Here is a 25,361-nt window from a genome sequence, read left to right as displayed (position 1 = left end):
AACATGTGGGAAACTTTATTGAAGAAACATTTTGACACACAGTGGCTTCATCAGTCCAATACAAAGTAGAAATGGGAAAAGAGGAGGAGGAGTTTGAGGTAATCAATCCCTCAGCCTGGAATCGATGTGTTTAGTCCATCATTCTTGTAGGAAGTGCAGCATAGGGTCAGAGAGGTGGCTTATATACTGCAGTCAGGTGAGTTGAAGCAGGAGGTGGGGGAATCACAGTGGGACCTGCCACTAGTGTCAGTAGGTCGTCGTCCAAAGGTTGGACAAGTGTTGAAGTCTTTGTACCATGATCCCATGATGTTGCAGTGTCCGACAGATGTGATGAATGGCTTTGAAAACCGACAAGTTGAAGAACTGAGACACTTATGCAACATATGGGAATCTTTATTTAAGAAACCTTTTGCCACACAGTGGCTTCATCAGTCCTATACAAAGTAGAAATAGGTAAGGAGAGGTTTTCAAAACCATTCATCACATCTGTCAGACACTGTAACATCATGGGATCTTGGTACAAAGACTTCAACGCTTGTCCAACCTTTGGACGACGACCTACTTACACTAGTGGCAGGTCCCACTGTGATCCCACCTCATCCTGCTTCGACTCACCTGACTGCAGTATGTAAGCCACCTCTCTGACCCTATACAAGAATGATGGACTGAACACATCGATTCCAGGCTGAGGGACTGATTACCTCAATTATTATTATTATAATCAAAAAGAAGCGCTAAGGTACAAGGGCTATACAGCGCTGCAGGGTAGGAAAGGAAGCGAGGGTATTGGGCGGCAGAAGGGGGAAGGGGCGATCAGTAGGTTACAGAAAACAGCGGGGCAGGTGATAGTGCAGGGTAGAGGGTAGCAAGAGATCAAGGTAGAAAGGGATGAAGGTACCATCAGAGTTTGTGAAATAAGTCAGTTGTTGTCAAAAAGTCAATGAGAGAGTCCGGATGAAAGGTGGGTCTATCAGAGAGAGCAGCGGAGCGAAGACGACGTTGGAAGTAAATTCTGGGTGCTCGTTGATAAAGTGGGCAGTCTAACAGAATGTGGCTGACCGATAATGGAACCTGATAATTCCCACAGAGAGGAGCAGGGCACCTCTCCATGAGATATCCATGAGTAAGATGAGTATGGCCAATGCGGGGACGGGAGAGAGTAGTCTCCCAACCTCGGCACTGGTGACAAGAAGACGGCCAGTAACCTATACTTGGTTTAATAGATTGAAGTTTGTTACCAAGTAGGGTAGACCAACGTTGTTGCCAACGGGTGTGAAGGTGGGTAGCTATTGCAGAAAAATAGTCCGTAGATGGAACACCTCTATATGAAACTGGTAGGTCATGTACTGCTGACTGCACAGCAGTGTCTGCCTGTTCATTGCCCTGTACGTCAACATGATCAGGGACCCAACAAAAAACAATATCTTTATGCTTGGTAGAGATGCGACATAGCCAAAGTTGGATACGGAGGACTAAGGGTTGAGGTGTATCAAATTTCTGTATAGCCTGTAAAGCACTAAGGGAGTCTGAGACAACCACAAATGATGACACAGACATAGATGCAATATGGATAAGTGCTGTAAGAATGGCATACAATTCAGCAGTAAAGATACTAGCCGAACATAGTAAATGCTGTCCAGAAACATTGCTGCGAATCCTACACAGTCAGAAGACTTAGAGCCATCTGTGTACACTGCAATGGCATGAGAATGAGAGTGGAAGTGGTCAAGAAAAAGAGAGCGGGAAGCTACCATAGACAGTTGGGCTTTCGAGCAAGGGAGTGAGAAAGAACAGACTTGAACAGCTGGAACTTCCCAGGGGGGTAGGGAAAAGTGAGATGCTACATGAACATGGAAAGGTGGAAATTGAAGAGAAGACAAGAGCGAATGTAGGCGAAGAGAAAAGGGACGGAGTAAACAGGGGCGGCAAACAAATAAAGAATGTCTACTAATATCGGTGACCATCCTATAAATGGAAGGATTGCGGAGATCAAGAGAGTGTACATAGTAGTGAAGGCAATGGGCATCACAGCCATCGGAAAAGGATGGAATGTTCGCTTCTGCATACAGGCTCTCAACAGGGAAAGAGCAAAAAGCACCAAGGCATAAATGTAATCATTGGTGACGAATAGGGTTGAGGCTAGACAGAGTAGCAGGAGAGGCAGCTGAATATATCTGGTCACCATAGTCAAGTTTCGATAAAATGAGGGTGGAATGTAGGCGAAGGAGAGTTCGACGATCAGCTCTCCATGAAAGATGAGCAAGGGTTTTAAGAAGGTTCAGCCGGCTGTGACAAGCTGTCTTCAGAGAGGTAATGTGAGGTTTCCAGGATAACCTACAGTCAAAGAAGAGGCCTAGAAACCTGACTGTATCATGTTCAGGGATACAGGTGCCATAGAGGTATAAAGGATGATCGGAGATGACAGAGCGTCTAGTGAAAGTAATTTGGTGAGTTTTGGTACTGGAAAATTTAAACCCATGTGTGGTGGCCCAATTGGAAACATGGTCGACCGCATGTTGGAGAGAAACTGTAATGAGGTGACAGTCAGCGCCTGCACAGGCAATAGCGAAGTCATCAACATAGAGTGATGACCAAATATTGGATGGAAGACTAGAGGCCAAATCATTTATAGCAAGGAGAAAAATTGTTGTGCTCAGAATACATCCTTGGGGGACACCTTCAGCTTGGATAAAGTCCGGGGAGAGCACATTATTAACCCGAACACGGAAATGTCTGTCGATTAAAAAGTTCTTAAGGAAGGATAGTAGATTGCCTCGAAGGCCTAAGGAGTGGGCTTGGGCCAAAATATTATACCTCCAAGTTGTGTCATATGCCTTCTCAAGGTCAAAAAATACGGCAATAACTGAGTGGTTATTCGCAAAGGCATTACGAACATACGTAACCAAGCGTAGTAAGGGGTCTATGGTAGAACGACCCTTACGAAAGCCATACTGACGAGTGGAGAGACTGTTGTGTGTCTCTAAATACCACACTAAACGTCTATTTACCAGACGTTCCATCACTTTGCAAACTGCACTGGTAAGAGCAATGGGACGATAGTGGGAGGCTTCATGTCCTGTAGTACCCGGTTTGCGGAAAGGGAGAACAATGGCAGATTTCCACAGCTGTGGAAGAACTCCTTGTGACCAAATAAGATTGAAAAGGCGTAATAGGACTGCAAGGGCTGACTGATGTAAATGTTGAAGTATACGAATATGAATGTCGTCGGGCCCAGCTGCCGATGATCGGCAGGCTGAGAGTGTTGCCTCCAGTTCCTGAAGTGTAAAAGGCACATTATACTGTTCTTCTCTGAGAGAAGAAAAGTCCAAGGGTGCTAACTCTCTGGCAGACTTTGAGGAAAGAAACGAGGGGCATAGATGGAGCCCCTGAGAAATACGGACCAGATGATTGCCAATTTCATTGGCAACATCTAGTGGGTTTGCTATATCAACACCGGCAACCCGCAGAGCAGGAGCCGGGTCAGGAGAATATTTACCACTCAGTTTTCGTACTTTTTTCCAGACAGCACTCATAGAGGAAGCAGAGGTGATGGTGGAGACAATCTCGCTAGCAAGTGCGTTTAGCGTCATGGATGACACGGCGAGCGATCGCATGCTTCTTAAAATCAAGAAGTCTCTCCGTGGTTCTATTTTACTGGTACCTGCTCCACGCAGCGCGTTTCAAACGTACTGCACAAGCACAAGCAGGAGACCACCAAGGCATGCATTTCTGAAAATGCCTGCCCAAAGTTTGGGGTATAGAATGAGAAGCTGCGGTTAAAACGGAGGACGAGAAAAGGTGTAAAAGCTCATCAATGGAGGTTGAAGAAGGAACCTCACTAAAAACAGTTAGTTGTGAGTAAAGGTTCCAATTTGCCTGATCAAATTGCCAGCATGGGTTACGAAGAGGTGGTGAATATGAAGAGGAAGTAAGAATGATTGGGAAATGATCGCTGTCATGTAAATCAGGGAGAACAGACCAGGTGAAGTCTAATGCGGCGGAGGAAGAGCAGACTGAGAGATCGATGCAAGAGAGAGTATGAGTCCGAGGATCAAAATAGGTGTGAGTACCTGTATTTAAAACATGGAGGGGGTGGGTAGCAAGAAAAGCCTCTAACTGAATGCCACGGTAATCACAGTGAGACCCCCCCGGAGGAAATGATGGGTATTAAAATCGCCAAGCAACAGAAGTGGTGGCGGTAATGACGAAACAAGAAAGGCAATATCCGGGATAGATTATGCCCGAGAAGGAGAGAGATACAAAGAACAGTGTGTATACCACCTATGCAAGTGGACACAGGCTGCTGTGTAATGCAGAGAAGTACGAACAAATAGCTGATGGTACGGAATATCAGTGCGTAGAAGAAGGGCACTTTCATTAAAGGTCCCATCAGGAAAAGGATCTGAAGAATACAATAAATTATAACCTGAAATGGGATAGATAACAGCAGAGTGTAATTTTGGTTCCTGTAAGCAAACACCAACAGGGGAAAACTGGGAGAGCAACATCTGAAGCTCACCCCTATTACCCCTGAGGCCGTGAATATTCCACTGTAAATAGGCCATGATTGGCAACGATAAAGATACCTGAAATCCACAGGTAAGGGTACCTACGGACTAGAAGGGTTAGAAAAGTCCACATGCAGTGGCAAAGGAAAACGTTCAAGTAGCGAAGGAGCGGTGCGTTGTGAAGAAAGGAGTTGCGCAGATGGAGAAAAGGAAAGAGAAGGAACAGAGGGTGGATCAGTGTCCATTGATGGTTTGGTCTCTGCAATATATTCAGAGATTGCTTCAAGTGTTTCGGAGTTCAGAGACGTCGTATGGGAGACAATATTGGAGATGGAAGGAGGAGGAGTTTGAGTAAAGATCGGAGTTGTAACGGACTGTACCAAGGTAGGGAGGGGGGCAAAAGGGTGGAGGGAACTGGAGAAGTGTGGGAGGGGACAGAAGAGGCAGAAACCCGGGAGGTGGCAGAAGAGGAAGCAACTTGGGAGGGGACAGGGAAGGAAGGCACAGCACGAGGAGGAGGATGAACCTCCACACTTGTAACGGAGCCAGTGAAAGGGGAAGACCTAGGTACAGAGACCGAGAAGGTAAAATGTGGAGGTGGATGAAGGGAAGGAGGGGTTAAAGGAGATTTGTTGGGCCTTTGAGAAGTCGAGGGATGATTGGGAGGAGGTGTCGTATGAGGTCTAGTTGATACCGGGGTTTGTGAGGGAGAACACGAAGAAGTGAGGACAGACTGAGGTGTTGAAGTAGGGACGTCTGAGCCCAGGACAGCAAAAGAATTAGATACAGGAGTGACTATGGGACTGGCAACCTCAGAGGAGGCTGTAGAAGATGGGACCCCAGAAGTGGGGGGACGTTTTGAAACACGAGAATAAGAAACACGGGGTAGTCTCCCTTGGAGGTGGAGATGAGAAACTGCCATAGCATAAGGGAGACCTGCCTCTTTGAGGCAACGAATTTCCCGCTCATTTAAGTAGACCTGGAAACGGCGAGAGTACGAAGGGTGAGCCTCATGACAATTAAGGTAAGAGGGAGGTCGACTGCAAGATGTATTAGAATGGTCATCGGCACCACAGACTGGGCATTCGGCTATAGATCTGCAATATTTTGCTGGGTGGCCAAATCGCCAGCAATTCCTACACTGTTGCGGTGTAGGGATCACCTTCCGAACTTGTAACCGATGTCCTGCTACATAAACAGAGGATAGGAGTTCACAGCTGTCAAAAGTTAAACGAGTCACATTGCAAGGGTATCGTCTCCGCCCGCGGGCGGGAAGAACATAAGTGTTTACCTTGAGAATTGGGAGATCTTGGAGTTCCAGCTGTTCGAGAATGTCATTGCCACATGTCTGGAAATTCTGTTGGACTATGGTATGGGGCAGAATAACAGTACCACTACAAGAATTGAGGGAATGATGTTTTTCGATAGTGATAGGAATAGTATCGATATGTGAAAGAAGAGAAAGATCATGAGCTTGGGTAGAATTCTGGACTGTGATGATGCGCGTAACACTCTTAAGAGCATGAAAGGAAATATCTCTACCAACGTGGCATAGGAGCGCTTTGCCAATACTATGGTCAGAAAGATAGGCAGTAGAAGAAGTCGGTCGTAAAGTAAAGAATTTAGTCCATTGTGTGGTCCGAAACTGAGTGTGAAGAGGGAGTGCATGACGTGTCGGTCTTTTCCGAGTAGAATGGGAAGGTAACGAAGTAACATCGTCAGGAAATTGTCGTTGGCGTTTAGAAGTGGGACCAGAGTCGGTCCGACGTGAGACGGGCTGGCGATTTGAAAATCGTCGCACCATAGAAGCATAGTCAAAGGAGAGCGGAGGTCAGACAAATCGAAGGAGTCAGTGGAAGCCCCGGTAACTGAAGCAGGTGAGGAAACAGCACCAGCAAGAGGTACAGGGGCCTTAGGAGTCTCCAAAGAGTGGCCAAAAGATGAGGCGAGGTCAGAACAGGGTGCGGTAACAATAAGGGGCCCGGGGGTAGCGGGGTCATGGATTTGGGACTCCATGGTTAGGTTACTTCTTTCTTTTTGTTTTTAAGAAAAAAAAAAGAAAGAAGAAAATAAAATAAAAATAAAAAAAAAGAATAAAAAAAGGGAGGACCGGGGAGGGATAGTTCCTAGGAGGAATGAAAGGGCCAGAAATCTCCCTCCGCACCCAAGAGGACCTCAGCACCGCAAGTAGCACAGATGCAGCATGGAACCCGTGCCATACCCTACCCTTCATGCCAGTAAACCAGCAATCCGGGATAGCAACCTCACATCTGCCGAGCTACCTCGGTGGACAAAAGAGAGGGTGGCCGGATATCCACCACAAACCATACCTCCTTCGGCCACCACCCCCGGAATCCGAAAGGTGGCTTCCAGAGATACACCTGTTGCCCAAAAGACACCCAAAGCCACCCTCCGGGATACCAGAGAGGGATCGGGACATCCCCAGGCGATCCAGATCCCACAGCAAACTACGCCACCACCAAGAACCTCAACAGAATGGGACAGACCCCTACCTATGAACTAGTGTGCCTGTGGGAAAAATCCCAAAGGCCAAAAAGAGGAAGGGCAAAAGGGAGGGGTGGGGAGGAGGAGGAGGAAAGGAAAAGGGGAGGAGGAGGAGGAAAGGAAAAGGGGAGGAGGAGGAGGAAAGGAAAAGGGGAGGATGGGATAGGGAAGGGGGGATTGGGGGGTAATTAGGTTCGGTCTGAGGAAGGAGACCGACAGGTCTAATTCCTCAGACCAAGAGACTCTTCACCATGCCAAGGAGCCCCCCTTGAAGAGGTGATTACCTCAAGCTCCTCCTCTCCTTACCCATTTCTACTTTGTATTGGACTGATGAAGCCACTGTGTGGCAAAACGTTTCTTCAATAAAGATTCCCATATGTTGCTTAAGTGTCTCAATTCTTCAACTTGTCGGTTTTCAAAACCATTCATCACACAAGGAATGTTTGCACTGTTTATTCTGGACCCTATTTCAAAATTGGCCTTTCTTTAATTTTGTGTGAAATTGGCCAAATTAGTAATTTCAGATCACTTTACTGGGTAGTTGAAATAGGTAAATGGGCAGTTTCTTGTACTCAATTAACAGAATGAAAAAAGCTCTAGCAAAATATCTATAAGTTTGATCGACTGGAACAATGGAACTGGCCCAAAATAGGGTTCAAAGTGGGCAAAATTGCTGTTGGTTAAACATAGCCGAGACTGCTAACTTCGCGATAGCATAATTCCACAAGTTTTCCATCAAATTTTGTACTTTTCGCTTCATTACCTTTGCAAAAGAAAAAATTCCAAAAGAAAAAATATTTTTTTTTTTAATTTTTAAATTCTTTGACCTTGGGAGTACTGTCGGTCAACAATCAAGAGCTCGTATGAAAACCAGGACATCTTTTTTCTTGAATTCCTTGTTCGAAAACCGATTTGTTCGAGTAGTAGTACGTTCGACAACCAAGGTTCCACTGTACGTATAAGAATTCTGTAATGCTTTTGTATAAAATCAAACAATTACAAAAGTTTATAAATGCAGCTTAAAAAATTAATCTTATTTACAATTTTAACTTATTTTCATCACATACAGGTCTCCCTCAACATTCACGCTTTCCACTTTTGCGGGCTTCGAACATTCGTGAATTCCCAGCTGCCAAATCATATTTATGTAGAGGGCTTTGAAGGTGATGAACGACATTGATAGAAGCCTAATTCCCTACAAAACTCTGTAGATATGAAGAAACGGTCTCAGTTGCCCATCACAATTTTCTTCACAAGGAAGCCTGCCACAACAGTCCCCATCCCTTTTCCCAAGGTCCCATCGAAGCTAAAACCTTGGGTAGTTTCAAATTTAGGTTGGATAAATACATGATTGAGAGGGGGTGGATTTGAGTGGGACTTTCACATGAGTAAATAGAATGATCTAAGCTTATTGATTGGGTAGCATTTATTCTGTTAGTGGGTTGGATTTGTGAAGAATCTGCTAAGTATAAGCCAACAGGCCTACTGCAGTGTTCCTCCTTTCTTGGAAATAAATGGTATAAAATACCAACACAATGGAAATATAAACACTTAAGCAGTATAATGTGATCCTTTATTGACAACGTTTCACCCATGCAGTGGGCTTCATCAAGTCACAAACAGATCTACCTGGGTGAAACATACGTGACTATATATAAGATGGGAATGCTGGGTCAGGTGGAGAAAGCTGCATGTGACAATCTTTGGATTAGAGTGAAGAAGTCTAAAAACTTGGGTAGCTTTGAAAAGAGATTGGATAAGTCAGTAAGTGGATCTTCTGCAGTGTTCCTCGATTCTTATGTTCTTATGTGGGATAGCATTAAAGAAGTTTCTTTGTGAGGGGTTCAGCTATGTTATAGAAGCCGTTGTTCTGGCTGAAGTTGTTGGATGTACAGATATGGATTCTTCGGTAATGAGTGTTGTCTTCTCTGGCGATAAGTCTTGCGTTTCTGTAGTCGATTAAATGGTTGTGTGAATTTTGGTGTTGAACACAGGCATTCCTTGGATTGTCAGATCTGCCGGCATACTGGTGTTCTGAAATACATGTTTGGAGGTCTCTGGGTGTTTTGCCGACGTATAATTTGCTGCAGTCATTACAAGGGTTTGTGTATACCCCTGCAGAGGATTGAAGCTGGTTTTGTCTATTACTGGTAATGCCCTTGATGTGGTGGATGTGGAAGTAGATACACTTGGAATGAGGTTTTGGAGATGTTGGAAATGTATTTGGTAATGGAGTTGGTGGGGAGGAATATGTATCTCTTCTCGGAAGTGTCTTTTCTGGGTGTGCTAAAGATGTTTAATGCCCGTCGTCTGCAGTCACTAATAGAGTGACGAGGATAGTGAAGTTTAGAAAATACTTGTTCAGTAAGAGTATTCTTCTTCAAGAAACTCACTGCTGCAGATTATAAGTGCACGTAGGAAAAAGCCTATTATTACATCACGTTTAGTTTTGGTGTCGTGGTGAGAGTAGAAGTGCAGAAGTTCATGGTCAGCTTTGCAGAGAAGAACATCGAGGAAAGGAAGAGTTGTCAACTTCTTCTAGTGTGAACTGGATAGAGGGCTCGACCTGGTCGAGCTTGTGTTGGAGAGCATGAACGTTGAAGTTTTTAGACTTCTTCACTCTACTCCAAAGATTGTCACATGCAGCTTTCTCCACCGGACTCAGCATTCCCATCCTATAGATAGTCACGTACATTTCACCCAGATAGATCTGTTTGTACTTTTGTTTTTCCTTTTGGGCCACCCCTCCTCGGTGGGATACGGCCAGTATGTTGAAAGAAAGATCTGTTTGTGAATTGATAAAGCCCACTGTGTGGGCGAAACATTGTCAATAAAGGATCACATTATACTGCTTAAGTGTTTATATTTCCTCCTTTCTTATGTTGATGAGTGGAACAATGAGGAAATGGTATGGTGTTACCGACAAGATGTGGAAAAAGACACTTATGTACAGTTCAGAATATTTATTAAAGGAAACGTTTAGCCACGAGCAGCTTCTTCAGTCCTAATACAGAGAAAACTAAGAGAACGCGTATATATAGTGGCAGGATTCAGGTGAAGTGTCATGTGGGTAGAGGTGGTAGTAGTAGTAGTAGTAGTAGTGGAGGGATGAGGGATGGCTACAGAGGGACCTGATAAATTAGACACATGTGCAACTCTTGGGTATCTTTATTAAGGAAACGTTTTGCCACACAGTGGCTTCATCAGTCCATACACAGGAGAAGCTTGAAGAATAGGAGGAGAATGAGGTAATCAGTCCCTCAACCTTGAGACGATGTGGTCAGTCCATCAATCTTGAGTAGAATACGGCATATGAGCGGAGAAGGAGCTTATAAACCGTAGGTAGGAGAGGTGCAGCAGTCATAGGTGGTGTCACATTGGGCAAATGTGACACCACCTATGACTGCTGCATCTCTCCTACCTACGGTTTATAAGCTCCTTCTCCGCTCATATGCCGTATTCTACTCAAGATTGATGGACCGACCACATCGTCTCAAGGTTGAGGGACTGATTACCTCATTCTCCTCCTATTCTTCAAGCTTCTCCTGTGTATGGACTGATGAAGCCACTGTGTGGCGAAACGTTTCCTTAATAAAGATACCCAAGAGTTGCACATGTGTCTAATTTATCAGGTCCCTCTGTAGCCATCCCTCATCCCTCCACTACTACTACTACTACCACCTCTACCCACATGACACTTCACCTGAATCCTGCCACTATATATACGCGTTTTCTTAGTTTTCTCTGTATTAGGACTAAAGAAGCCACTCGTGGTAAAACGTTTCCTTTAATAAATGTCCTGAACTGTACTTAAGTGTCTTTTTCCACACGAGTGGAACAGTCTGCCTAATATGGTTATAAGAACATATGAACATAGGAAAGGAGGAACACTGCAGTAGCCCTGTTGGCTCACACTAGGCAGGTCCTTCACAATCCATCCCACTAGCACAATATTTGCCCACCCCAATTTTCACTGCTACCCAAGTAATAAGATTTGATAATTCTTGGGTAGTTGAAAATCTGGGTTGGATAAATACATGAGTGAGAGGGGTTGGATTTTAGTGGGACTTGCACAGAATAGAATTATCAAAGCTTATTGCTTGGGTAGCACTGAAAATTGAGTTGGGCAAATATTCTGCCAGTGTGATGGATTGTGAAGGACCTGGGTAGTATGGGCCAACAGGCCTACTGCAGTGTTCCTCCTTTCTTATGTTCTTATACCCATATTCGGCAGACTGTTCCACTTATCAACATAAGAACATAAGAATGGAGGAACACTGCAATAGGCCTGTCGGCCTATCCTTGGCAGGTCCTTCACAAATCAAACCACTAACAGAATCAATGCTACCCAAGCAATAAGAACATAAGAAAGGAGGAACACTGCAGCAGGCCTGTTGGCCCATACTAGGCAGGTCCTTCACAATCCATCCCACTAACAAAATATTTGCCCAACCCAATTTTCAATGCTACCTAAGAAATAAGCTTTGATAATTCTATTTATCTATAGAGGCAAAGAAGGGAATATATGAAAGTATAGTGGTACAACACTCTTATATGGGTGTGAAGCTTGGGTTGTAAATGCTGCAGCGAGGAAATGGCTGGAGGCAGTGGAGATATCCTGTCTAAGGGCAATGTGTGGTGTAAATTTTATGCAGAAAGTTCAGAGTGTGGAAATTAGGAGGTGTGGAGTTAATAAAAGTATTAGTTAGAGGGCTGAAGAGGGGTTGTTGAGGTGATTTGGTCATTTCGAGAGGATGGATCAAAGTAGAATGACATGGAGAGCGTATAAATCTGTAAAGGAAGGAAGCCAGGGTAGGGGTCATCCTCGAAAAAGTTGGAGGGATGGGGTAAAGGAGGTTTTGTGGGTGAGGGGCTTGGACTTCCAGCAAGCATGCATGAGCGTGTTAGATAGGAGTGAATGGAGATGAATGGTATTTGGGACCTGATGAGCTGTTGGAGTGTGAGCAGGGTAATATTTAGTGAAGGGATTCAGGGAAACCGGTTGTTTTTATATAGCCGGACTCGAGTCCTGGAAATGGGAAGTACAATGCCTGCACTTTAAAGGGGCGGTTTGGGATATTGGCAGTTTGGAAGGATATGTTGTGCACCTTTATATGTATATGCTTCTAAACTGTTGTATTCTGAGCACCTCTGCAAAAACAGCGATTATGTGTGAGTGAGATGAAAGTGTTTAATGACGATGAAAGTATTTTCTTATTGGGGATTTTCTTTCTTTTTGGGTCACCCTGCCTCGGGTGCAAGTACCACTTAAATCCAACCCCTCTCATTCGTGTATTTATCCAACCTAAATCTGAAACTACCCAAGGTTTTAGCTTCAATAAGACCTTGGGTAGCTTTAAAAAGAGTTTGGACAAATATACGAGTGGAAGGAGCATGTATGTATATACAATATATGTATGTATTTTATGAAGTTTTCATGCGTTTTATGATTGTTCATGGTTCAACAGGTTAAGGAAGCAGTACTGTATTATATTTCCCTACAATATATTGGGGTACCAAACATTTGCGAGGATCTTGATCCCCTAACCCTCATGAATGTTGAGGGAAACCTGTATATACTAAAGTATGTTTACTGATAATTATCCTTAATTTAGTTAGGACTATAAAATGTATTAGAATTACCAAAAAGCATTTCCTAGTCCATGCATAATTTCTTTTTTAAGCTATTATACAGTACTTCTAATACCTTGGGAGATGATTTTCAGACTGTGTTTTAGGTAGGGTTGCAGTTGACATGGGCCGCTTAGGATCACGTGGAGTCGTTGATGGTGTAGTAGGAAGTGAAATTGTTGAGCGTGAGAGAGATTTCCCCATTTCTATACCCCCTGCAGCCTCGCTACTATACTTTATATTAGTGTACTCTCGACCCAATTGCAAGCTCTTCTGCTCTGCAGAGATACGTTGTTGCACAGTCTCTATATGGTGCTGGACGGCCAGGTAAACAAATTTATATTGTGCCTCTGTCTGTACCATTCCAGAACGCTGTGATCGAACCATTTGGATTGTACGCTGTATGTCAATTTCACAATCAAGACCTGAAAAATAAGAATAATTTTGATATTAATTAAAATTTCTTTTACTATTGATCAAAGTATATAGAAAACGTTAAACAAAATTTGCAACCCGAATTTTCAATCATAATTCACAATATTATAATTTGGAAAGTTTCTTAATATGAACACTCCACATTTATTAAATAAACACTGAAGAATTAAAAGTTAGTACAGTATATGTAGCTCTGTGGAGGGCATAACAAATTTTACATTAAAAACTAAGTACTGTAGTGTTAAACACACCAAAGTATTAGGAAAGTTCAAAAATTAATTACAATTTACAACCTCCATGCATATCCCATAAAAACAAATACAGCCTCTCCTCACTTTACGTCGCAGTTCCATTCCTAAGACCCCATCGGTAAACGAATTCGTTGCTAAGTGAGGAGCATACTATAAAGGTAGTGGGTTTGTGTCAACCATCTCTGATATTGTTTTAATGTCACCTTTGCACCATTTATAACATTTCTGGTATATTTTTAAATGTTTATACAGTAGCGTACTGTATATTGTAATAAACAGAATAGAGGAAAACAGCTCTAATATACATTATTTAGGTATGCATACTGGTCAGAGAACCTGTTGTAAGTATGAGTTGTTAGCAAACGAGTACGTTGCTAAGCGAGGAGAGGCTATATAAATATTTTCTACATTTTTTAACACATTGGCTGTTTCCCACCGAGGCAGGATGACCCAAAAAAGAAAGAAAATACTTTCATCATTCAACACTTTCACCCTCATTCATACATAATTACTGTCTTTGCAGAGGCACTCAGATATATGACAATTTATATGTCCCTCCAAACAGCCAATATCACAAACCCCCTCCTTTAAAGTGCAGGCACTGTACCTCCCTTCATAAAATATTATCCTGCTCACATTCCAACAGCTTGTCAGGTCCCAAAAACTATTTGTCTCCATTCACTCCTGTCTAGCATGCTTACATTCAGACCCCCAAAAAGATGCATTTTAGCATTAGATCCCCAGAATATGTCACACCTATTCCTTACCTGAAGTACCTCTCCTTGCTCAAGTATGGTCTATCAAGTGCTACTGTCTAAATTTCAGCGTCCATTACTTTGCTTTTCAATACACAATTGTTCTAGTGATGCAGAAGCACCACTGGAGCTTTGGCACCCCATGCAGACTAACTGGCAAGCAAAAATACTACAGCTGGCTGGAAAAGGGGGCAGGACCATTACCCCCTTCTCTAGCACCCCTACACAGAAATGCATTTTTTTTATAGGGTCAAAATAGGTGTCAGCAGTTAAGCACTAAAGAGTCCACCTGAAATTATACCATCAGTACCCAGAAATGGAGGAGGCAGACACAGCAGAAGCAGAATATCCAAGCATCAATCAAAATGATTGGAGCTTGTGCACCTCATTAAGTAACAAAAGGTAAAGGTAAGAGTGGCTAAACTAGTAATAATAGCAAGGCAAGGAGAGGTAGGTTTCAGGTAGTAAATGTGTGTGCATCCCCCAACAACAAACCACAGAAATATGGCAAATTATTTGTTCCTTTGTAGCTATTTAAAATGATTTCTCTGTTAAGTAATGAGGGTTCCTCTAGGTTCCATAGGAACAATAAATATTGTCCTATATATTACTTATAGGTAGTAGGTTGGTAGATAGCAACCACCCAGGGAGGTACTACCGTCCTGCCAAGCGAGTGTAAATCAAAAGCCTGTAATTGTTTTACATGATGGTAGGATTGCTGGTGTCTTTTTTTCTGTCTCATAAACATGCAAGAGTTCAGGCACATCTTGTTACTTCTACTTACACTTAGGTCACACTACACATACATATACATGTTTATATATACACACACTCATCTGAGTTTTCTTTGATTTTATCTTAATAGTTCTCGTTCTTATTGCTTTTCCTTTTATATCCATGGGATAGTGGAATAAGAATCTTTCCTCCGTAAGCCATGCGTGCTGTAAAAGCCAACTAAAATGCTGGGAACAATGGGCTAGTAAACCCTTTTCCTGTATAGCCTACTAAAAAGAAAAAGAAGAAAACCATCAAAGTGGGATGTCTGAATGTGCATGGATGTTGTGCGAATGATAAGAAAGAGATGATTGTGGATGTTATGAATGAGAAGAAGCTGGATGTCCTGGCTTTAAGTGAAACAAAATTGAAGGGAATGGGAGAGTTTCAGTGGGGAGAAATAAATGGGATTAGGTCCATGGTTTCAAATAGAGTTAGAGCTAAAGGAGGAGTAGCAATAATGTTGAAGAGGGAAAAGAGGGAATATAAATGTATTAACTCAAGGATTATGTGGAGTAAAATAAGGGTTGGATGTGAAAAGTGGGTTACAGTAAGCATTTATGCACCTGGAGAAGAGAGAAGTGTAGAGGAGAGAGAGAGAGAGAGAGAGAGAGATTTTGGGAAATGTTGAGCGAGTGCATGGGAAGTTTTGAACGAAGTGAGAGAGTACTTGTAGTTGAGGATTTCAATGCTAAAGCGGGTAAAAATGTTGTGGAGGGAGTAGTAGGTAAATTTGGGGTGCCAGAAGTAAATGAAAATGGGGAGCCTTTAATTGAGCTATGTGATATAGCATGTAATGAAAGTAGTTTGTTAGATTATGTATTGGTGGATAAAAGGTTGATGCTTAGGCTTCAGGATGTACATGTTTATAGAGGGGCAGAAAGGTGGGCTAGTGCAAGTATGAGTAGGGGGGGAGAGGGGAGTTGAAGAGGGTTGGAATAGTTTTAAAAATGCAGTATTAGAATGCGGGGCAGAAGTTTGTGGCTATAGGAGGGTGGGTGCAAGAGGAAAGAGGAGTGATTGGTGGAATGAAGTAAAGGGTGTGATAAAAGAGAAAAAGGTAGCTTATGAGAGGTTTTTACAAAGCAGAAGTGTTATAAAAAGAACAGAGTATATGGAGAGTAAAAAAAAGGTGAAGAGAGTGGTGAGAGAGTGTAAAAGGAGAGCAGATGATAGAGTGGGATAAACAAGAGTGAGATAAACAAGAAAACCTAGGGAACGAATGGATTTGTCAGTTAAAAACAGAGTAGGGAAGTTAGTAGATGGGGACCTGGAGGTATTGGGCAGATGGCAGGAATATTTTGAGGAACTTTTAAATGTCGATGAAGAAAGGGAGGCGGTCATTTCATGCACTGGCCAGGGAAATATAACGTCTTTTAGGAGTGAACAAGAGCAGGATGTGAGTGTGGGGGAGGTGCGTGAGGTATTATGAAGAATGAAAGGGAGTAAAGCAGCAGGAACTGATGGGATCATGACAGAAATGTTAAAAGCAGGGGAGGATATAGTGTTGGAGTGGTTAGTATTTTTGTTTAATAAATGTATGCAAGAGGGGAAGGTACCTAGGGATTGGCAGAGAGCATGTATAATTCCTTTATATAAAGGAAAGGGAGACAAAAGATATTGTAAAAATTATAGGGGAATAAGTTTACTGAGTATACCAGGAAAAGTGTACGGTAGGGTTATTATTGAAAGAATTAGAGGCAAGACAGAAAGTAGGAATGCAGATGAGCAAGGAGGCTCTAGAGTGGGTAGGGGATGTGTAGATCAAGTCTTTACATTGAAGCATATATGTGAACAGTATTTAGATAAAGGTAGGAAAGTTTTCATTGCATTTATGGATTTAGAAAAGGAATATGATAGAGTGGATAGGGGAGCAATGTGGCAGATGTTGCAAGTATATGGAATAGGTAGTAAGTTACTAAATGCTGTAAAGAGTTTTTATGAGGATAGTGAAGCTCAGGTTAGGGTGTGTAGAAGAAAGGGAGATTACTTCCCAGCAAAAGTAGGTCTTAGACAGGGATGTGTAATGTCACCATGGTTTTGTTTAACATATTTATAGATGGGGTTGTAAAAGAAGTAAATGCTAGGGTGTTGGGGAGAGGGGAGGGATTAAATTATGGGGTATCAAATACAAAATGGGAGTTGACACAGTTACTTTTTGCTGATGATACTGTGCTCATGGGTGATTCTAAAGAAAAGCTGCTAAGGTTAGTGGACGAGTTTGGGAGGGTGTGTAAAGGTAGAAAGTTCAAAGTGAACACCGATAAGAGTAAGGTGACGAGGGTATCAAATGATTTAGATAAAGAAAAATTGGATATTACATTGGAGAGAAGGAGTATGGAAGAAGTGAATGTTTTCAGATATTTGGGAGTTGATGTGTCAGCAGATGGGTTTCTGAAGGCTGAGGTTAACCATAGAATTGATGAGGTAAAAAAGCTGAGTGGTGCGTTGAGGTACATGTGGAGACGAAAAACGTTATCAATGGGGCAAAGAAGAAAATGTATGAAAGTATAGTGGTACAACACTCTTATACGGGTGTGAAGTGTGGGTTGTAAATGCTGCAGCGAGGAGGCGGATGGAGGCAGTGGAGATGTCCTGTCTAAAGGTAATGTGTGGTGTAAATATTATGCAGAGAATTTGAAGTGTGGAAATTAGAAGGTGTGGAGTTAATAAAAGTATTAGTCAGAGGGCTGAAGAGGGGTTGTTGAGGTGGTTTGGTCATTTAGAGAGAATGGATCAAAGTAGAATGACATGGAGAGCGTATAAATCTGTAGGGAAAGGAAGGCGGGGTAGGGGTCGTCTTCAAAAAGGTTGGAGGGAGGGGGTAAAGGAGGTTTTGTAGGCAAGGGGCTTGGACTTCCAGCAAGCATGCATGAGCGTGTTAGATAGGAGTGATTGGAGACGAATGGTTTTTGGGACCTGACGAGCTGTTGGAGCGTGAGCAGGGTAATATTTAGTGAAGGGATTCAGGGAAACCGGTTATTTTCATATAGTCGGACTTGAGTCCTGGAAATGGGAAGTACAATGCCTGCACTTTGAAGGAGGGGTTTGGGATATTGGCAGTTTGGAGGGATATGTTGTGTATCTTTATATGTGTATGCTTCTAGACTGTTATATTCTGAGCACCTCTGCAAAAACAGTGATAATGTGCGAGTGTGGTGAAAGTGTTGAATGATGATGAAAGTATTTTCTTTTTGGGGATTTTCTTTCTTTTTTGGGTCACCCTGCCTCGGTGGGAGACGGCCGACTTGTTGGTCAGGGAAACCGGTTATTGTTATATAGCTGGACTTGAGTTCTGGAAATGGGAAGTATACAATGCCTGCACTTTAAAGGAGGGGTTTGGGATAATGGCAGTTTGGAGGGATGTGTAACAGGACAGTATATAAATAACTGGGGCCCTGAAATTATATTCTATAGGGAGTTTACTGTATTATTTCAGGTCATTTTTTATATTGTATCTTTATATATGCTTCTAAACTGTTGTATCTGGGCACCTCTGCAAAAACAGTGATTATGTGCGAGGTGAAAGTGTTGAATGATGATTAAAGTATTTTCGTTTTGAGTATTTTCTTTCTTTTTGGGTCACCCTGCCTAGGTGGGAGACTGGTGACTTGTTAAAAAAAAATATTACTTTGTGTATAAATCTAAATACAGTATATTTCAAAATTGCTAATTTTATCAGTATAAATTTTGTAACAACCTAGCAGCAGCTGAAAAATATATCTGTACAGTACGTACTTATTATTTTGCCGTTATTTCCTCAAATTGTGTATAGAACTTCAATGTGTTTATTTGAAAAAAAGTCAGGAAAGAGTGAGAGAGAGCGAGCGAGAGAGCGAGAGAGAGAGCGAGAGAGAGAGCGAGAGAGAGAGCGAGAGAGAGAGAGCGAGAGAGAGAGCGAGAGAGCGAGCGAGAGAGCGAGCGAGCGAGCAAGAGCAAGAGAGCGAGAAAGAGCGAGAGAGCAAGAGAGCGAGAAAGAGCGAGAGAGCAAGAGAGCGAGAAAGAGCGAGAGAGAGTGAGGGAGTGAGAGTGAGGGAGTGAGAGTGAGGGAGTGAGAGTGAGAAAGTGAGAGTGAAAGAGTGAGAGTGTGAGAGAGTGAAAACAAGAGTTAAGAGCTAGAAGATTAGAAGTCCATCACTCAGTTCAGGCTGGTCAGTCATTTCAGGTTGATCAGTCATTCATTTCAGATTGGTCAGTCAGTCAGTCAATCCAGGTCAATCAGTTCAGATCTGTCTCTTACTTCAGTTAAGGAAATAACACTACTACTACTACTACTACTTACCTTGTCTTTTGATCTGATCAAGAATCATATCAATAACAATGAAGGTTCCTGTGCGTCCAATACCAGCTGAGCAATGGACAACCACAGGCCCTGCTGATGGTATGTCTTCTTGTCTCTTGTTAACATCATGCAGGAAATTCAATACACAGCCAGGATCGGACGGAACACCATGATCAGGCCAAGCCTTATGCCAAAAGGAAAGACGTGCTTACTGCTCATACTTAATAAAAAAAATTGACTGGAGAATTTCGAAATTTTTGCCAACAGAAAATTGACCTGCTACATGATTTATACAAAAGAAATTAATTTATTAATAAGGAATCTAACTGTATTTCAAATGAAATGCAATACAGCCTCTCGTCACTTAACAATGGTAAACATTTAACGTCGGTGGATTTGTTTCAACCGTCTTTGATATTGTTTTAATGTCACCTCACCATTTATAATATTTTTAGTAGATTTTTAAATATTTATACAGTAGTGTACTGTATATTGTAATTAACAGAATAGATGAAATCAGCGCTAACATACATTATTTAGGGATGCAAGCGGGTCAGAAAGCCCATCGTAAGTCCAAGTTGTCGGCAAACAAGTATGTCGCTAAGTAAGGAGAGGCTGTATACTGATACGTATTAATTCTGTAACTTAAGGGCACCTACATCCTTATTTATGTTTTTTAAAGATACCAATCACTTTCAATGAGAATTTAGTTACAGTAGACAGTCATTTAACATGATTGTGTCTTGCACGTTTTTTTGTTATAGCATGATTGAAGAATTGTGAAATTTTTGTTTAGCACTTTGTAAAATTAGTTTAACACGGTTGCATGAGGGGAAAAAATTTTGAGCACACTGTCGCCTGCCGGGCAGGAAGGTCTGTGGGCTAGTGGGTTACACCACTGTGTCAACGGGGGAGACCTATTGCCATCCCCCACCTCCCTAAGCCACCCACACCACCCTCTACATCATGTGTTTAATGCTGACGAGACAAGTGTTTTCTGGAAAATATGCCAACATGAACTTTTATCAGTCAGCAAGAGAAAAGTGCACCGGGCTTCAAGACAGCAAAGGATTGCTTCACCTTGCTCCTTTGTGGTAATGTGTCAGGTGATTTCAAGTCTAAGCCCATGGTTATTTACAGCTCTAGGAATCCTCGTGCTTTGAAAGGTGTAAATAAGAACACCTTACCAGTATTCTGGAGGTCAAACCAGTCAGCATGGATGACAGAGGAAATATTTATTGACTGGTTTAAGCATCACTTTATTCCTGAAGTCAAGCTTTACCTGCACAGCAAGAATCTTGCATTCAAGGCTCTCTTCATTCTTGATAATTCCTGTACTTATCCACAAGCTTTGCTGGATGTGACCCCACATGTAAAAGTTGTATTTTTACTTCCAAATACATCTCTAATACAACCACTGGATCAGGGAGTTATTAGGTCATTCAAGTGTAACTACACAAAAAAGTTACGAAAAACTAGTTACATCCATGGACCCTAACTCCAACCCTGCAGTACCAAGCTTCTGAAATAAATTCAACATTGCAGATGCCATCAGCTTTGTTAGAAGTGCATGGAATGAAGTGCCCCAATGAACATTAACCCTTAAACTGTCCAAACATAGATCTATGTTCACGTGCATAGTGCTCTGACCTTTATTTTCTCCATTTGTTTCAAATGTAAAAAAAACGTAGATCTATGTTCAGAGCACTACGCACGTAAACGTAGATCTACGTTTGGACAGTTAAAGGGTTAAATGCAGGCTGGGGAAAGTTATGGCCTTCTGTAGTTAATTCTTTCACTGGTTTTTCCTTGCTTGAGAGTCAGGTTCAGGAAATTGTTCAGCTGGCACTGAGATTACCAAGTGATGGTTTTGAAGATATGAATGAAGATGTAAATGAGCTCTTAGAAGATGATGATGATGAAGACATTAGTCCAGAGGAGATGTAGGCAGAGCTCAATGCACAGATACAAGGGAGGGAGATAACAGAAGAAGATGAAGAAGAACCTGAAGAAAAACAGTTAACACTGCAGCAGTTACGTGAGCAGTTCCATGTTGCTGCTAAACTAGCAGACTTTTTAACTGAAGAGGACCCTGACAAATCTAGAAACAGTGCTTTAAAATGGGGTCTAGACTAGCTAATGATGCCTTACTGTCAGCTGAATAATGTACTGCAGGGTAAAAAGAGCCTAGAGATCCATTACAGAATTTATGCACACTCCAATACAACCATTGACTTCAGTACCAGAACCTCTACCATTCACTTCTACCAACAACCATCCACCTCAGCCCAGTAGGACCACACCATCCATATCTACTCTTCACAATCATCCACAAACATCATTACCCATAATTTAAAGTAAGAAATACTATTAAAGTGGTCCCTCAATAATCGTCTGGCCTGAAAGTCGTCCATTTCGGAAATAGTCCTGTTTTTTCGTCAAAATATTAGCTCAGAAATGGTCCGGTAACTCGCTAATAGTCCTTCGTCCCGGACGCGTACTCACGGTCTGAGCGGCCTTGAGCCGCCTCGGCCTTTTCTTCCCAGCCAGTGTGCCATTGATTACCAGTGAGCGACGGTCCCCTCACATGCTCCAGCGAAATATTTCATAATATTTCATTTATTTTAGTGCTTGCAAGTTATTTAACCCTTTCAGGGTCCGTCCCGTAGATCTACGGCTTTACGTTCAGGGTCCAAACCGTAGATCTACGCCATGAGCTCAGCTCACTCTGATAAACTGTGAGTGGTACATTTGGGCCTAGATATGACAGAATACATCTATGTGGTATGTGTGCACCACATAAAACAGATCCTGCAGCACACTGTGTATAATGAGAGAAAAAAATGAAATCATGATTTTTCGATTAAAACAGCAACTTTGCAGTGTTTTTTCGTATGTTTTTTATAGTTGTATTTGCGATTTCTTGGTCTCATTTGATAGAATGGAAGACATATTACAGAAATAGAGATGATTTTGATTGGTTTTAGCACTGGAAATGGCTTGAAACTGAGCTCAAAGTAGCAGAAATGTTAAATTTTTGCCGATATTCAAGAGTAAACAAACGACCTCACACATCTAATACACGTCAGCTGGTGGGTCTAATATACATTCACAAATATGTTGATGATATTTATACAATTATTACAATATTGCATAACAGTAAATCTTCTATTTTTTGGTGTGAATAAAAATTCATTATGTGAATAAAAAATCAAAATGGAATTTATTTGTAAAGCCTCAAAACATAACTAATGAACAGAGGAAATGTTAGTTTAGTGCCAGGAATGCCTACATTGTTCATTCTGGACCCTATTTTGAAATTGGAATATTTTGAACTTTGTGTTAAATTGGCCAAATTAACAATTTCCGATCACTTTATTTTGTAGTTGAAACAGTTGACTTGGCGATTTCTTGTGCTCAATCGATAGAATAGAAGTAATACTAGTGAAATAGCTAAGAATTTGGTTGATTGGAATAATATAATTGGCCTAAAATGGGAGTCAAAGTCGGCAAAATCGCCGATTCGTAAATATCGCTGACACATCAAAATTCGCGAGAGCATAATTTCGTCAATTTTCCACCAAATTTCGTATTTTTGTTTTATTACCTTCACAAAAAGATTCTCTACGATTTCATAAGAAAAAATAACAAATTTTTTTTTTGAAAATTCTTGGACACTGGTGCGTGACTCCAGATTTGGGCCTTGGACCCTGAAAGGGTTAAGTGCTAAATAAGCTACCATGGCTCCAAAGAAAGCTCCTAGTGCCAAGCCTTTGGTAAAGAAGGTGAGAAATACGATTGAATTTAAGAAAAACATCATTGAACAATATGATAGTGGCGTACGTGTGGGCGAACTAGCCAGGATGTAAAACAAATCCCGTACAACCATATCTTCCATCATAGCCAAGAAAAAGGAAATCAAGGATGGTGCTATTGCAAAGGGGGTAAATATGCTGACAAAAATGAGATCACCAGTACTCGAAGATGTTGAGAAGTTATTATTGGTGTGGATAAACGAGAAACAATTAGCAGGAGACAGTCTTACGACGTCGCTTATTTGTGAAAAGGCTAGGCAGTTGCATGACAATTTGGTAAAGAAATTGCCTGCAACTAGTGATGATGTGAGTGAATTTAAGGCCAGCAAAGGCTGGTTTGAGAGATTTAAGAAGCGTACTGGCATACACAGTGTGGTAAGGCATGGTGAGGCTGCCAGTTCTGACACCAAAGCGGCTGAAAAATATGTGCATGAATTCCAGGAGTACATAGAGGCTGAAGGACTGAAACCTGAACAAGTGTTCAATTGTGATGAAACAGGCCTCTTTTGGAAGAAAATGCCAAAGAGAACCTTCATTACACAAGAGGAAAAGGTAATGCCAGGACACAAGCCTATGAAAGACAGGCTGACGCTAATGTTCTGTGCTAGTGCTAGTGGGGATTTCAAAGTGAAGCCATTACTAGTGTACCATTCTGAAAATCCCAGAGTGTTCAGGAAAATCAATGTTATGAAGAGTAAATTGTGTGTGTTTTGGAAATCTACTAGTAAGGCATGGGTCACGAGGGAAATTTTTTTAGAGTGGTTCAATGAAGTGTTTGGCCATAGTGTGAAGAATTACCTCCTGGAAAAGAAATTTGATCTCAAGTGCCTCCTAGTAATGGACAATGCACCTGCTCATCCTCCAAACTTGGATGACCTAATTCTGAAGGAGTTTGGGTTCATCACAGTAAAGTTCTTGCCCCCGAATACTACTCCTCTCCTCCAGCCCATGGACCAGCAGGTCATTGTACACTTTAAAAAACTCTACACCAAAGCAATGTTTGAAAGGTGCTTGAATGTGACCTCAGACACTCACTTGACCCTACGAGATTTTTGGAAAGAACATTTCAGTATTCTCCATTGCGTAAGCCTTATAGGTAAGGCTTGGGAGGGAGTGACTACCAGGACTTCGAACTCTGCTTGGAGAAAACTGTGGCCAGACTGTGTCCACAAGAGGGATTTTGAAGGGTTTGGGGCTGACCCTGATGAGCCTATGTCAGTTGTTAAATCCAATGTGGCACTGGGGACTTCCATGGGGTTGGATGCGAGTTTGGAGGATGTGGAAGAGTTGGTGGAGGACCACAATGAAGTGCTAACCAATGAGGAGCTGCAAGAGCTTCAGCAGGAACAGCAACAGATGGCAGCTCTGAATCTTGCTGCAGAGGAGGAGGAAGAGAAATGGAGGAAGGTGCCTTCTTCAGAAATTAAGGAGATTTTTGAAATGTGGGGTAGGATGGAAAGATTTATGGAGAAACATCACCCAGAGAAGGATGTTGCAAGCCATATCAAAAACTTGTACAGTGACAGAGTTTTCGCCCATTTTAGGGAAGTTTTAAAGAGACGCCAGAAACAGAGCTCTCTGGACAGTTTTTTTGCGAGACAGGACTCCAGTGACTCTCAAGGTGGTCCTAGTGGCATTAAGAAACAGAGAAGAGAAGCAATTGGTACCAGAGGTGTTGATGTAAGGGGATTCCCCTTCCAAACAGTAATTCATCCAATCAGTCTCCTCCTCCAGTCTTCCATATACAAAGAAGAATCTCCAATAAAGGTAAATGTTATTCTGTTAATGTTTAATTCATCATGTGCCACTGTATTGTTTATGTACTACATCTATATTTCATGTAAAAAAAATTTTTGTTTTAATACGTCTGGGTGTCACGAACGGATTAATTGAATTTACATTATTTCTTATGGGGAAAATTGATTCGTAAATCGTCCATTTCGATAATAGTCCCACTTCCAGGAACGGATTATGGACGATTATTGAGGGACCACTGTATTTCTATTGCATTTGTAGTCTTAAGCATTAATATATCACGATAATGCACTACAATTACATGTTCACTTTTATTTTGTAAGATCTGGAGGCCTAAAAAAAAAAAAAGCTGTTTGGGTTTTTGGGGGCTCCCAGGAATGTAACCCTATTTTTCCCATAAGTTCTTCAGTTTGTCTAACACGGAGTTTTCAGGAACGTAACTACGGTGTTAAACGACAGTCTACTGCAGTTTATTTCCACTTATCTGCATGGGTAAGCGGAACAGAATTCTTCCTGCATAAGCTATGTGTGTTGCATGCGGCAACTAAAATGCCAGGAGCAAGGGGCTAGTAACCTCTTCTCCTGCATATACTGTATTACTAATTTTAAAAAGAGAAACTTTCATTTATCTTTCTGGGCCACCCTGCCTC

The 25,361-nt window shown here is 42.0% G+C and overlaps 1 protein-coding gene across 5 annotated transcripts in view; it reads right to left on the bottom strand.

Moving 5' to 3' along the window:
* Positions 1-25,361, bottom strand: part of LOC128689437 (tyrosine-protein phosphatase non-receptor type 11) — a 206,975-nt gene that overhangs the window by 30,885 nt on the left and 150,729 nt on the right. For all 5 annotated transcript variants that reach the window (XM_053777743.2, XM_053777742.2, XM_070086332.1 and 2 more), the window contains 2 exons: positions 19,142-19,325; positions 12,721-13,069 (listed from right to left, as the gene is read on the bottom strand). In XM_053777743.2, the coding sequence (XP_053633718.1) occupies positions 12,721-13,069; positions 19,142-19,325 (533 nt within the window). The remainder of the gene's footprint in view (positions 1-12,720; positions 13,070-19,141; positions 19,326-25,361) is intronic.

Source organism: Cherax quadricarinatus, chromosome 18 (genome assembly GCF_038502225.1).
Source record: "Cherax quadricarinatus isolate ZL_2023a chromosome 18, ASM3850222v1, whole genome shotgun sequence".
NCBI lineage: Eukaryota > Metazoa > Arthropoda > Malacostraca > Decapoda > Parastacidae > Cherax > Cherax quadricarinatus.
The sequence above is the reverse complement of the archived record's forward strand: the minus strand, read 5'-3'. Positions and strand labels throughout refer to the sequence as shown.